The following is a 13,974-nucleotide window of genomic DNA, read 5'->3' as shown; positions in this document are numbered from 1 at the left end:
AAAACCCTGAAGTCTTACCCCAATGACACTGTGGGAGCATCTACACCAGGTGGTTCAAGGAGGCAGCTCAACAGCACCTCGATTGCTTAAATGTTGCCCTTGGCAGCAACACCCAGATCCCAAACACCGATACAAAGAACCATTCACACTGTCTCACACGGTGCTAATCCCACTTACCAGAAACACCAGTTCCTGCACAAACCTTCTTCATCTGTACCCCCACTTTACAATAACAACCATCTCTGCCTCAAGTGTAATAACAATCCCATTGAATGCTGCTTACTGAATTCATCGTCAACATCTCATTTCTTTAGATTTTCATGAAATTGTGAACAGTAAATCATTAAACGAGATTCAAGGCCGACATTCATGAAGAAACCTGATGCTGTCGTCCTCAGTTCAAGGCCCCTTAATTGGTTGGTTTTGAAATGAACAGTGGGTATGAATGTGCCACGCCCTACCTGTCACTCCCCTGCCCTGCCACATTTAGCCTTTCCTTTTGAGGTGCCAGATCATCCAAGAAGTTCTTGTCCAACCCCTCATCAGGGACAAAATCATCAACACATTGTGTCTTGCCATCTTCCCCAGGGGACACCAGAGTTACTGCATCTGCATAGGAAGGGGAGAGAACATGGGCAAGGAAATTGAGAGACAAGCATTGGGGAACAGTGGACCATCAATTGATTTATTACTGTCATGTGTTCTGAGATGCAGAGAAAAACTTTGTTTTGTATGATATCGAGGCGAACCATACCATACACGAGAACATCAACAAGTGCAAAGACAAATTTAACAAAGTACAGAATATAGTGTTACAGCTACAGAAAAAGTGCAAATGGAAAGAAAAGTGCAAAGGCTGCATTGAAATGGATTGGACGATTGGGAAATTCATCCCAAGCATACGAGAGGTCAGTTAAGAGTCCGATAACAACGAGAAAGAATATGGTGGTTTGCGCATTCAACTTTTTGTACCTTCTGCCCAACCAGAGAGTACCAATTCCATCAGATGTGACAAAAGAAAGAACAACTAGGACATTGAATTTACAGCCTGGGATCAATGAAGCAAACATTTAAACTGCTTGCTTGTGTAAAATAAGAGAAAGAAGGAAGCAGCAGCCACTGAGGCCTTGGAGGATGTGTACTGAAGCAATTTGAACAGTTAGGAAAACAGCAATGGATTAAAACCAAAGGAAGGTTGGTTAAAAAATATCATTACTGATTCTCCACAGTTGCCATCCAACCTACCAATATTTCAATTTTTATTTCAGACATCCAGCTTCTGAAGTACTTTGGTTTAAAATTATTCTAATACATTGGGTGGCAATTAACTGTTCACTGACAGAACCTGGAAAACTCATTCAGTGGGCCAGGCTGCTTTTTCTAGTAACATGAACATCCTAAATAAAGAATGAGAAGATTGACAATTGATGTCGTCATTCTACCACTTTCCTACCTGCATTAATATGGAACATGGGAGCATCCAGCCTACTCCCTGTTACTATCCCCACTATGTTCGCTCTTCCAGTATTCCCTTAACTCATTCTACCTGTCCTTGAGTGCACTTCTCTTGATTCTCCATAGCAACAGAATCCCAAATGGTCCCCTGTAACCACTGGCTGTGGGAAGTTCTCCACTGACAGCAGACACAGTGAAGAACTCCTGCCTGCTTTGCTTCTGGAATACCTGGCCCCTTGATGCCTCCTGCACCCCATCTGACAGAGGCTTTTGTTCCAACTATCCTTAAACATTGTGTACTCCTGGCATTAGTTCAGTCCTTACCAGGCTTAGTGGCTGGAGTATCAGACGTGAAAGAGGATCCGAAGAGTCGGGACATTAAGCTGCGTTTCTGAACCACGGGCGCAGCCTGGGTGCTGGCGAGAGTCGGGGCACTGACCGGCACAGATGGCTCAGCGGTGGGGGACACTGATGGAGGGAGAGGGGACATTGACGGAGTGGGTGGTGCTTGGACAGAAGGCTGAGGAGTCCCTGGGCTGGAGTTGGTGGTGGAAGCCGAGCTTGGTGGTACCACAGGTGACTGTGACCCCGATGATGGGCTTTGCTCATTGCCTGCCAAGGGAGAATTGAAGTTCCGATTCTTATTATCCATCAGCTCAAGAAATCTGGAAAACAAAAACCAAACACAGAAAATGTTGGTCGGGCAGCACCTGTGGAGAAGGGTCATCAACCTGGAAGGCAAGTGACTTTCGGCATTCCATGTTGGAACTTGCTTGTCTATATCAGAGCATCTTATAGATTCCTAAAAACATAATGCTAAAATTACAAAGCATTTCTGACTGAATGAACAGCTAATGTACTACCACACCATCATATTGATGACCTACAAATCAAGGCAAGAGCACCCTGTTGGTTTTATATATGAAATTTCATGATGGAAAATAAGTAGAATTTTAACAAAAATAACTTTAAGATCACATCGGGCGGCACGGTAGCGCAGCGGTAGAGTTGCTGCTTTACAGCGAATGCAGCGCCGGAGACTCAGGTTCGATCCTGACTACGGGTGCTGCACTGTAAGGAGTTTGTACGTCCTCCCCGTGACCTGCGTGGGTTTTCTCCGAGATCTTCGGTTTCCTCCCACACTCCAAAGACGTACAGGTATGTAGGTTAATTGGCTGGGTAAATGTAAAAATTGTCCCTAGTGGGTGTCGGATAGTGTTAATGTACGGGGATCGCTGGGCGGCACGGACTTGGTGGGCCGAAAAGGCCTGTTTCCGGCTGTATATATATGATATGATATGATATGATTTGAATAATAGGGAATGTGGAGAGCGTAAAATACAAAGGTTTTAGAAGTTGGCATTTGATACTCTGTGTGGGTTTGGTGCTCTGTACAATTTTCTGACTGATCACCTGCTTCAAATTGGAGGGTTAGGATGTTTACATCTCATTGATTGCCATGTAGCAAACTGGAAGTTCAGTCAGACAGTGGGGGGTTCAATCCGCTCTCCAGAGAAGCACATTATCCTGGATGGGGGGTTGTGCCAGAGTGGGGGAGGAGGTTAATGTCAGGGCTGGGAGGAGGGTTAAGTTCAGGGCAGAGAGAGAGTAGGAGAGCAGGGTTGATGGTCTATCTCCTGTAATGGAGAGGGTGAGATAAAGAAAGGCGAGGGAGGTGTCGGAGATGGTCCAAGTGAATTTGAGTGCAGGATGGAAATTTGCTCGATCGTCTCCTGTGATGGACTGTCCCACAGCACCCTGCTGTTGGAGGGTCAGTATTGAGCAACATTTGCCCTAAACCAGTGGATCGAAATAATATAACAGACCAGCGTATGCACGTTGAACACTGCTTCCAAAGTTCAGTTTCCTTTCCTTTGTGGATCTACTGAAGATGAAGGGTTGTGCCAAGCCACCACTTCTGCCTCAGCACAGCTCTTAGTGAAGGTTATTAAAATGTCCGAGCTTTTCCAAATCATTTTGCTCTGCATTTTCACTTTCCATAATCGAGGGAACATCTTGTGGCCCTGGTTCCAGTGAACATTACTCGGACAGCTACGTAGGTTTCCAGAAAACTGGGAATTTGTCATTAGAGGGTGGGGTTTGGGATACAAGCCAGGGAAGGATTGCTAGCACCACCCTTTCCCAGCTGCCTTCATCCTCTCAACTCATCCATGTCATCGTGACATCCTCTGCCTTTGTGCCTAAACAGCAGATCAACACGAGGAGTCTTTGCGAGGTTTTTGACAAATGTAAATAACCAACATGCTGGCCAACCTTCCTTGATACAATCATGCACCTTACGCAAGGGTGCATCACCTGTCACATAACCAGCAGAGCTGCTAACTCTGCTAACATAAGAGCAAGATGGCAGATGTGCCCGTTATTATGACGCATGGCACAGGAGGGGCAAAATATGGCATCACCCATTTACGACAGAGATGAGGAATTTCTTCTTTCATCATGTTGGGAATCTTTATCAGGATGATTTTGAGCACTCAAATCCCATACACGGATACAGCACATACAGCAATCCATACATCCCATATCCCACATCCCATACAGCAATCTGGGGAGACTGCTTCATCAATATCTGTTGTAAACAAATGGTCTCTGCCCTCAGAGTAACAAATTATCAACTGGGCTTCTATTACACAGGCAGACACGCTTCTTATCTTGAACCCTCAATACACAAGCAAGCTTTGGAGGGAATTAATGGACTCAGATCGAAATAGAGGATAATTATAATCAAAATTATACTGCCAAACCAGGATTCCAAACACAACACCGAAAGAGAAGTCAGAAATTCACAGTTTTGAGCCTGCCACACTTGCAGAAAATGTTCAATAATCCGAGCGGTTTGGCGAAACAATGAACAGACTTCTGACGATTCCACCCACCTGGTCAATCACACAACTGGCGACAAGGCAGAGTTACAATTTAGCATGTGATGAGGATCGCCTTTCCAGTCGCTCCCAACTCCGAATCAAAATAAGGTTGGTCTCCTTTCTGAGCTGATTACAGAATTATATCAACAGGTTGCTGTCGTGGGACTGGGGAGGATTGGAGGAGGGGGTGAGAGACACTGCAGTTAAAAACCCTTTGCAAGGATGCACTGCACGTTGTGAATCCAGACGTCCCCACACTGGGACTGCTTCTCTTGCTGCAAAGTGGCCAGAGAAAGGAAAGCTGATCTCTTGTGCAGCAACTCATCCCACATTACAATAGCATCAAATAAATAAATTAGAACCCAGGCACTACAGATTCAATATCAGGGACACCAGTCTTCTTTTACAGATCATAACTGATATGACACCATTTGTGGCTCTCATCCAAGGATAGTGTTATCCCACTCATCATGACCGTCAGGTATGCTTTTTTATGGGCAATAAAAACGGGCATCAAGGCCGAGAAAACTCCATTGAGCACATCCCACTGATCACCACAGCGTGCCAGTCCATCAACGCCATCTCCTTCCCAAGACCCAGCCTACCCTGATATGACTGAATCATTCCCCATTAAGTTATAGTCTACCAAGGGTGGGGCTTTGGGAGATATATACCAGTTACGGTTGGGTGAGGATTGTTTGTTGGTGATATATCCTGTCATGTTCGAGTGCGGATGGGGCGTTGGAGATATATCCCAACTGCTCACCAATGCCATGGAACATCAGAGACAATCTGGTACACACTGGCATCAGATTCCAATTAAATACCTAGAGCACACCTGTGTCGTTGTCCAATTTCTCCTTTGATGAATAAGAAAATTTTGAAGTAAGCTGTCTTTCGCTGATTGACTTTGTGAACATTTATTTGCTATTCATGTTGTCTAAGCCATGGGCAGATGGGGACTTACTAATTCAGTTAGGTCAAAGGTCCAGTGTCTGATCAGTCTGACTCCACCTGTCCAAATGTCAGCTTTGTCTGGTGGTAATAAGCTTGCTGCAGGCATAATGATTCAACCTCTTGAGCACACTATCTGAGTTGCCTTTTCATTGTACGACTGGAGGAAAGATACACTGTCAAAGATACCCATTTTTTAAAGTGTGCTGAATGGAAGGTCCCAGTCACACTCTGGGGTGGAGATAGAACATTCCCCGACACTGGGCACTGACACTAACAAGCACCCTCATAACTTGTTTGTCACCATCTTACCAGTTACTTATCTCTTTAATATTTAGGGAATCTTACTGGGAGAGATTTTTTTTTAAGCACAAGCAGGATACTTCAAATAATTGCGAAATGCTTTGCATCACTGTGAACACACGAGGACATTTTATAACTACAAATTCTTTCTAGGAGATATCTTATTCCCTTCATAGCTTCAGCTAAATTTTCATTTTTATGCACATTTTTATTTTACGCATATTTTTATGGAGGAAAAAAGAATACCACAGCGTAACACCACATTCAGAACATATCCAGAGCTAATTCAAATGGAATACATCCACTAACAGCTGACAAAAACAAAGCTGAACTTATACCTACAGATCATAATTTTGGTCCTCAGTCTCATGCTGTACGGAGAGTTCTTCCAGCGTGGCATCAATGTCCAGCTGATTGGTCTCCAACTGCCTCAGCAATGTCTCTCTCTGAAGGAAGAAAAGACCCAGAGGATGTTGAATCCGTGGAATTCATTGCCACAGACGGTCGTGTAGACCAAGACATTGGGCATTTTTAAAGCGGCGATAGATGGGTTTCTCTTTAGTAAGGACGTCAACAGTTATGGGAAGAAGGCAGGAAAATGGGGTTGAGGAGGAAAAATAGATCAGTCACGATCAAATTCCAGAGGAGACTTAGATAATAGGCAATAGGTGCAGGAGTAGGCCATTCGGCCCTTCGAGCCAGCACCGCCATTCACCGTGATCATGGCTGATCATGCACAATCAGTACCCCGTTCCTGCCTTCTCCCCATATCCCCTGACCCTGCTATCCTTAAGAGCTCTATCTAACTTTCTCTTGAAAGCATCCAGAGAATAGGCCTCCACTGCCTTCTGAGGCAGAGAATTCCACAGCTTCACAACTCTGAGTGAAAAAGTTCTTCCTCATCGCCGTTCTAAATGGCCTACCCCTTATTCTTAAACTGTGGCCCCTGGTTCGGGACTCCCCCAACATTGGGAACATGTTTCCTGCCTCTAGCGTGTCTAATCCCTTAATAATCTTATATGTTTCAATAAGATCCCCTCTCATCCTTCTAAATTCCAGAGAATACAAGACTTGATGGGTCAAATGGCCTATTTCAGCTCCCCTGTCTTATGGCCAGTCAACATCCAGGACACAAGACATCCACTCAACTACACTCCGGAACCAACACTAATTATCATTCAATGCTCCAGAATTGATCATTATAGACTAAGATAAAAATTAAAACATTGCTAATGGGCTCTTTCTCAGACCTGAAATATGAGTAATTTCTCTTTCCACAGATGCTGCCTCAATTCTTTGCTCTAACTCAGACTTCACCCACCTCGCTCGGTTATCTCCTGCGAGGGATGGACTAGTGGGGATCGTGGAAGTCCAGTCACAAACTCTGCCATCTCACTGCCATTCAATCCAGAAAATATGAATTAAAAAATACTTAAACTATTGAACTGTTAAATCATTTTAAATGGATAAATTCTGGTTTAGCATCACTATATTCAAGGAACAGTGAGGGTCAGAGAGAACAATAAAAGAATGGGGAAAGACCATCTCTTATTTGCATTCAATTAATATCCACACTCAACAAGAAATAGGTTTTACATAATTTAGGTGGGCATAGAGAACCTGAACCCAAGGTCAGGTTACAATAAAACAGACAGAAATTCCAAATATTAATGGGCGTATACCAAAAAAAAAAAAATCATACTTTCTCTGGAGTCTGCCTTGTCATTTAATAAGATCAAAGCAAACCTGTGCATTTTCCTGGTCCATCCCAAAATCTTTTGATTCCCCTACTCCTTCTCCCTGCCCTGCTGAAGGTTCTTCAGTTAGCAGAAATAACATTTTGAAGGTCACACAAAAGGCACAGCTCTTGAAGCTGTTTCCTCACAGTTCCAGAGACCCAGATTTGCATCAGTCCTATAGTGCAGTCTGTGTGGAGTTTGCACATTTTCCCTGTGACCATGTGGGTTCATATACGAGTTTCCTCTGGGTGCTCGTTTTTCCCCACTTCCTAAAGACATGTTGGTTGGTTGGTTAACAGCCTCTGTAAAATTTCCCCGACTATGGATAGGGTAGTGGAATCTGATGGGAGTTAATGAGAACGTGCAGAGATTTAAAAAAGCAGAATTAGTTTAAATGGTTAGTTAGGATGGTTGGTGTGGAAACAGTGGGCAAAAAACATGTTTCTACACCTCTCTCTATGACTCAGACTAAAATGGGTGCCAAGGGGGTTGCTTAGTCCTGGATTACAATGAGCCTCTTGAAAATTACTGTAGCTTAACCTACCCAGGCTAGTAGAGTGAATTCCATCGCACTCCTGACATGCCTTGAACATGGTGAAAAGCCTTTGGGTATCTGGTGGTGAGTTACTCTCCACAGGATTCCACGTTATATGCTCATAACGTTTTCATAACCAATGATGACACCTGGAAATGAATAGTTGTGGTGGGGAGATGGATGGAGGTTCAGCAACAATAGTACTGTATAGAATAGACAGGTAGAATCTGAAATGGGAAGTAGCCCACTAAAGTGCAGCTTGCACATTATTTCCCAGCCTTGCTGCACATGGCCACGATCTCCTTCAGTATCTCAAGAGTTCATCATGCTTTTACGTAACAATTGGTCTTACAATGCAAATGCCAGTTCTGCGAATATGTTGCTGTGTTCACTACACAAGGGCAAGATTATATTGTACATTATCAGGTGATGACGTGCGGCCGTTGTAAGCGGGTCAAAGGATTTGTTTCCATGCTGTATCTTTAAACCAAACAAAAACTAAATATTGTGGCCAATCATTCAGTGTAAATGGCAGAGAGATCTGATATTAATTATAAGGGGAAGAAAACCAGGATTTAAGAATCTACTCTGCTTGTTTTTTGCTTGTTCCCACAGCCCTCAACTTAGAAAATATTTTTTTTCTTTCACGAACAGCACTGCTGTTTTGGGCTTGTGGGAACAATGAACAAAAGCAAGGGCTTTTATTAGCCATCACTATAGCCCAAAGCACAATGATCCGCAGCAGTGTTTATCAGAACTATGGAACATTATACACAATACTAACAACATGTGACACCGCTCGCATCCAAAATTAAAATGGACTTACTGCTTTTACTGGCGTAGCCTTAAACTAAAAGTCAAAATCTCCTTTGACAAAAGTTCAACATTTTGCACCAATGACCCAGAAGATATTTGCATGGCCAATGAATGGGAAGAAAAACAAAATCAGCCAAAATTCCTGGATCTGGTTCCAATGTATAAACCCCCGCTAGAAACGGTGTCATAGTGAACATTGGGACAGAACACTGGCTCAACTGATACAGTGCAATTGATCTGCCTCATGAATGAGCTACTGTCGGGTTGCTTCTGTACTACATTTCCCGACATCAACATCACAACTTCAAACTAAGTTTATACCACATGAAGACTTCAGCTTAGAAATCATCAATTGCTTGATTATATATTTTCAAACTAACTGTGCGCAGATTATACAAGCAGTCTTAGTGATTTTGATAGGATTGTGTCATCTTTCAAATTCAGGAAAGGGGAATTCAAGTGTTTGGCATTCCCCTTCCCATTCCCACACTAACCTTTCTGTCATGGGCCTCCTCCATTGTCAGAGTGAGGCCAAGCAATTTGGAGGAACAGCACCTCATGGTTTGCTTGGGCAGTTTACAATCCAACGGTATGAATATTGATTTCTCTAACTTCAAGTAACCCTAGTATCCCCTCTCTCTCCATCCCTCCCCCACCCAGTAATATTGGCTTCAAAGTTGTCTTGTTGAATCTCATCGTCTCTAACTCGTTTTCACCTAACCCTCAGCTAACAATAACCTGTTTCCTTTATCATTGTTACTTTTTTGCATATCTTTCATTCCTTTCTTCTGTATCACTCTATATCACTGCCTCTATCTCTAATTTCCCTTTCCCCTGACTCTCAGTCTGAAGAAGGGTCTTGACCCAAAACGTTGCCTATTCCTTTTCTCCAGAGATGCTGTCTGACCTGCTATTACTCCAGCTTTTTGTGTCTATCTTAGATTTAAACCAGCAGTTCCTTCCTACACTATACTTGCATCTACCCTACCATGTGGCCATGTATCTCGGTGGGCCCAGTTCACAAATAATTGGGCACCTGTAATTTTTCATACTCAATACCCTGACCAATGAAGGCGAGCATGCCAAACACCTTTACCACCTTTTCCCCTTGTGTTGCATCTTTCAGCAAGCTATGGATTTGCAGCCCAAAATCCCTCAGTGCATCAATGTTCCTAAGGGTGTTGTCAGTTACTATATACTTTCTTCTCACTGTTGGCTTCCCAAAGTGTAACATCCCACATTTGTCAGGATTAAACTCCATCTGCCATTTCTCTGCCCACACTTCCAACTGATCTATGTCCTACTCTATCATTTCACTACTCCAATTTTCTTGTCATCTGCACAGATCCTTGCAGAACACCATTGGTCATAGACCTGTCAGTAAAACACCCCTCTTGAAGAAATTCCATTTTATGGTAGTTCACTAATGACTTGTGTGGTATACCTACAGTGCAAGGCTTTTATCAAGATACATTTAGAAGCTTATAACAATCAACGTTAACTCTGCATTTTCTCCTTTATTTGTTCATGGGATGTGAATGTCATTGGCTAATTTCACATTTATGACCCTTCACCTCTTGCTACTGAAGTGTGAGCAATTTCAGGAAGTAGTCGATAGTCAATAATGGCTCCACTACCATCAGTCTTTTATTCCCCAGATAGCTTTGGATCCAATTTACCAACTCATAGTGGATTCCATGTGTCTTAATACTCTGGAACAGCTTACCATGAGAGACTTTGTCGAATTGTTTACCAATGTCCATGTAGACAATATCACTGTTCTTCCCTCATCAATCATCTTTGTCATTTCCTCACATAGCCTATCTCTAATAGTTCCATGCTTTTCCAAATGCGAGTATGTCCTGCCTCCAAGATTCTTCTCCAATAATTCCTCTACCACTGATGCAAGGCTCTCTTGCCTATAAGTTCCTGGTTTGTCCCTGTTACACTTCTGAAACAAAGGCTCAACATCACCTATTCTTCAGTCTTTTGGCTCCTCGCCAAGGCTGAAGAGGATACAAACATCTGTCAAGGCCCTGGCAATTTTATCCCTTGCTTCTCTCAGTATCGTGTAAAGTTTCCTTCAGGCCCTGGGGTCTAATCCATCTTTAATGCTTTTCTAGAAACCGTTCACCTAGACTGAAGTTATTTGCCAAGACTACTCCAACAGCATCTCCCAAACTTGTGGACTCTCCCACCAAGAAGAATAAGGGCAGTAAATGCAATGCCTTAATCATTTAATTCCATTAAATCAAAGATCGTTTCCAAGCCCTAGATTTTTCTGAATGTTTAATTGATTGAATATCAAATACAATATTATCTTCGCATAACACATTTATCTTAACATTGAATTTACATCATTTACCAAGATTTAAAATTACTTGCATTTAAAAAAAATTATCTTCTTCCTATCCCCAACTTTTGTCTCTCTTTCCTTGGGACCTCCTATTGCTTTACCCACTGTCACCCTGCCTAACTCAGCGGTAATGATGAAATGCCAAGACAAGAGTCCTGTCTAGCCACATACTGTCCATTTCCCATCAACCTAGAACAATGGGTAGAGGGTACTTAAACAACCAAGAAGTTTCAAAGATTTGGCAGTTTAATGCCTTTAATGATGCTTTTAAAAAATAATTAAGAAGAATGTGTACAAAACACACAGCATCTTAATGTAGAGAGAAATACACTGCAGCTGTAATAGAAAATTCAAAGCCTGATCAGAGCAACTTACCTGCAACTGAAGAAAGGGAATATTGAAAAACTTGTGCAAGTACTTCAAGCCAAAACCATTCCTCATCGAAGACTCTGCATATTGAATATATGAAGATCTGGGTAATCTAATGATCAAAGAAAAAGTAACATTAATTAGGAGAAATAAAGACTGATTAGATTGGCGAGTGGGATTCTCTGTGTACTACCAATTACATCAAATTACATGGAGTGATAATCAGAAGTCAGCCCAACTCATCCATAGATTTGCTGATGCTCCATATGAGCTTGCTTCCACATCATTAGCAAATGTATTCCATTCCTTTTTCCCTCATATTATAGTCTAGTTTCTCCTTCCCTCTATACTATTTGCCTCAACTACCAATATGCTATAGCAAGTTCTATAGTGTTACCACACTCTGGCGAGAAACATTTGTTTTATATTTTCTTTATCACAACAATGAAAACAGGTCAAAAAGTGCTTCCCTTGGCTGCAAGGTCCATCGTGCAAGGTGTCTGGGGAATAAAAGACTGATGGTAGTGGAGCCATTATTGACTGTCGACTACTTCCTGAAATAGCTCAACACTTCAGTAGCAATGTTTTACCACACTCTGGGGAGAAACATTTGTTTTACATTTTCTTTACAAAAACAGTGACAACAGGTCAAAAAGTACTTCCCTTGGCTGCAAGGAGCTTTGGGGCATCCTGAGGGTTTGAAAGGTGCTTGCAAACTGCAAGACTCTTTCCATTAGATTTACATCTCCCATATCAAACAAGACATCAATCTCAAGGGCCAAGTTACCTCCTAGTTCACTCCAAACCAGCCTGCTCAGTTTCTAATATTTGAAGACCTAGCTTTGGGCAGAAAGACTGGGGAACACCTCCTCTTCATCTAATAGTATTCTGTTAGGTTTAATGCCCCAAGGCAAATCCTTATGTTGGTGGAGACTCAAGAGTACAGACAAATGATCTACTGAAGGAACTGGCAGCATGACTCACTGAGTTACTCCAGCATTTTGTGATACCTTCGATTTGGCAGCATCTGCAGTTATTTTCCTACTGAAAGAACTCAACAGTTCGAGCAGCATTTGCAGTGGCAAGTGGTTTCCACCCACAGATGTTGCTTGACCTGCTGAATTCCTCCAACAGATTGTTTGTTTCTCCTTAGTTGAATGCTGCATTTTAATAACAGCTCCTCCAATCACCAATAATTAATATTCATGCAGGTTAACATACACAACAGGTTCAAATCTTGAAGGCTCAAGTTACTGCCTACTTCAGAGGCTCCAATCGTCAACAATTGCCTCCAAATACTGCACAAACACAGAATTCCGGTACCGATTTTCCAATGTTCTATAAATTCTGGATCAGTTCCTGTGGATTGGAGGGTAGCTAATGTTATCCCACTTTTCAAGAAAGGAGGGAGAGAGAAAGCAGGGAATTATAGACCAGTTAGCCTGACATCAGTGGTGGGGAAGATGCCGGAGTCGATTATCAAAGATGTAATAGAGGCGCATTTGGATAGCAGTAACAAGATCGGTCCAAGTCAGCATTGATTTACGAAGGGGGAATCATGCTTGACAAATCTTCTGATTTTTTTGAAGATGTAACAAGTAAAATGGACAAGAGGATGTAGTGTACCTGGACTTTCAGAAAGCTTTTGATAAGGTCCCACACAGGAGATTAGTGGGCAAAATTAGAGCACATGGTATTGGGGGTAGGGTATTGACATGGATAGAAAATTAGTTGGCAGACAGGAAACAAAGAGTAGGGATTAACGGGTCCCTTTCAGAATGGCAGGCAGTGACTAGTGGGGTGTGACAAAGCTCAGTGCTGGGACTGCAGCTATTTACATTATACATCAATCCATTTATCTATTTATTTATTTATCTAGTTTATTTGTCATACCACGCCTTACAGATCATGCCACGAATGGGACAAAACAGAGTGCCTCCGGGGGCCCTAGTGCAATACAAATGCAAAACATATAGATAGGGGAAGACAGTGCAGTACAATAAGATACAGTACAATACAATTAGACAGTGCAATACAACACAGTACCTATAGACAGGGGATTAAAGCATGTAAACGGTAAAAGGTAAAGCATTTAACCTAGAGTTTAAAGCATGTAAACGGTGATTTTAAAGCCATCAATGAGAGCAGGTAAATTATTGATTGCACAATAAATGAGATTATAAAGTGCAGAGTGCTAGGTGAGGTGCTAACCCCCCCCACACCCACCAACCAGTGGTTCTGCAGCTAATGCTCCTCAGCCTTCTTCCGGAAGGCAGCGGGACAAATAGACCTTGGAAGGGGTGAGAGGAGTCCCTCATGATGCTGCAGGGCTTTACTTTTGCACCTTCCTCAGTAAATGTCACTGATGGCAGGGAATCTGGTCCCAGTGATGTGAGTTCTTCACAACACGCTGCAGGGCCTTCCTGTCTGCAGCTGAACAGGTCCCATGCCAGACAGTGATGCAGCAGGTCAGAATGGACTCGGTGGTGCATCTGTAGAACCTGGAGAGAATGGATAAACCCAGACCAACTCTCTTTAGCCTCCTTAGGAAGTACAGGCGTT

At 42.7% G+C, this 13,974-nt stretch overlaps 1 protein-coding gene across 2 annotated transcripts in view; it reads right to left on the bottom strand.

The window, feature by feature from the left end:
• The window catches only part of LOC144608521 (rab-like protein 6), a 59,698-nt gene that overhangs the window by 15,113 nt on the left and 30,611 nt on the right, over window positions 1-13,974 (bottom strand). For both annotated transcript variants that reach the window (XM_078426402.1, XM_078426401.1), the window contains exons 7-10: window positions 11,419-11,524; window positions 5,940-6,043; window positions 1,780-2,120; window positions 462-609 (exon numbers count right to left, since the gene is read on the bottom strand). In XM_078426402.1, the coding sequence (XP_078282528.1) occupies window positions 462-609; window positions 1,780-2,120; window positions 5,940-6,043; window positions 11,419-11,524 (699 nt within the window). The remainder of the gene's footprint in view (window positions 1-461; window positions 610-1,779; window positions 2,121-5,939; window positions 6,044-11,418; window positions 11,525-13,974) is intronic.

Source organism: Rhinoraja longicauda, chromosome 31 (assembly GCF_053455715.1).
Source record: "Rhinoraja longicauda isolate Sanriku21f chromosome 31, sRhiLon1.1, whole genome shotgun sequence".
Lineage (NCBI taxonomy): Eukaryota > Metazoa > Chordata > Chondrichthyes > Rajiformes > Arhynchobatidae > Rhinoraja > Rhinoraja longicauda.
Note: the sequence above shows the minus strand (reverse complement) of the source record. Positions and strands in the feature narration are given on the sequence as shown.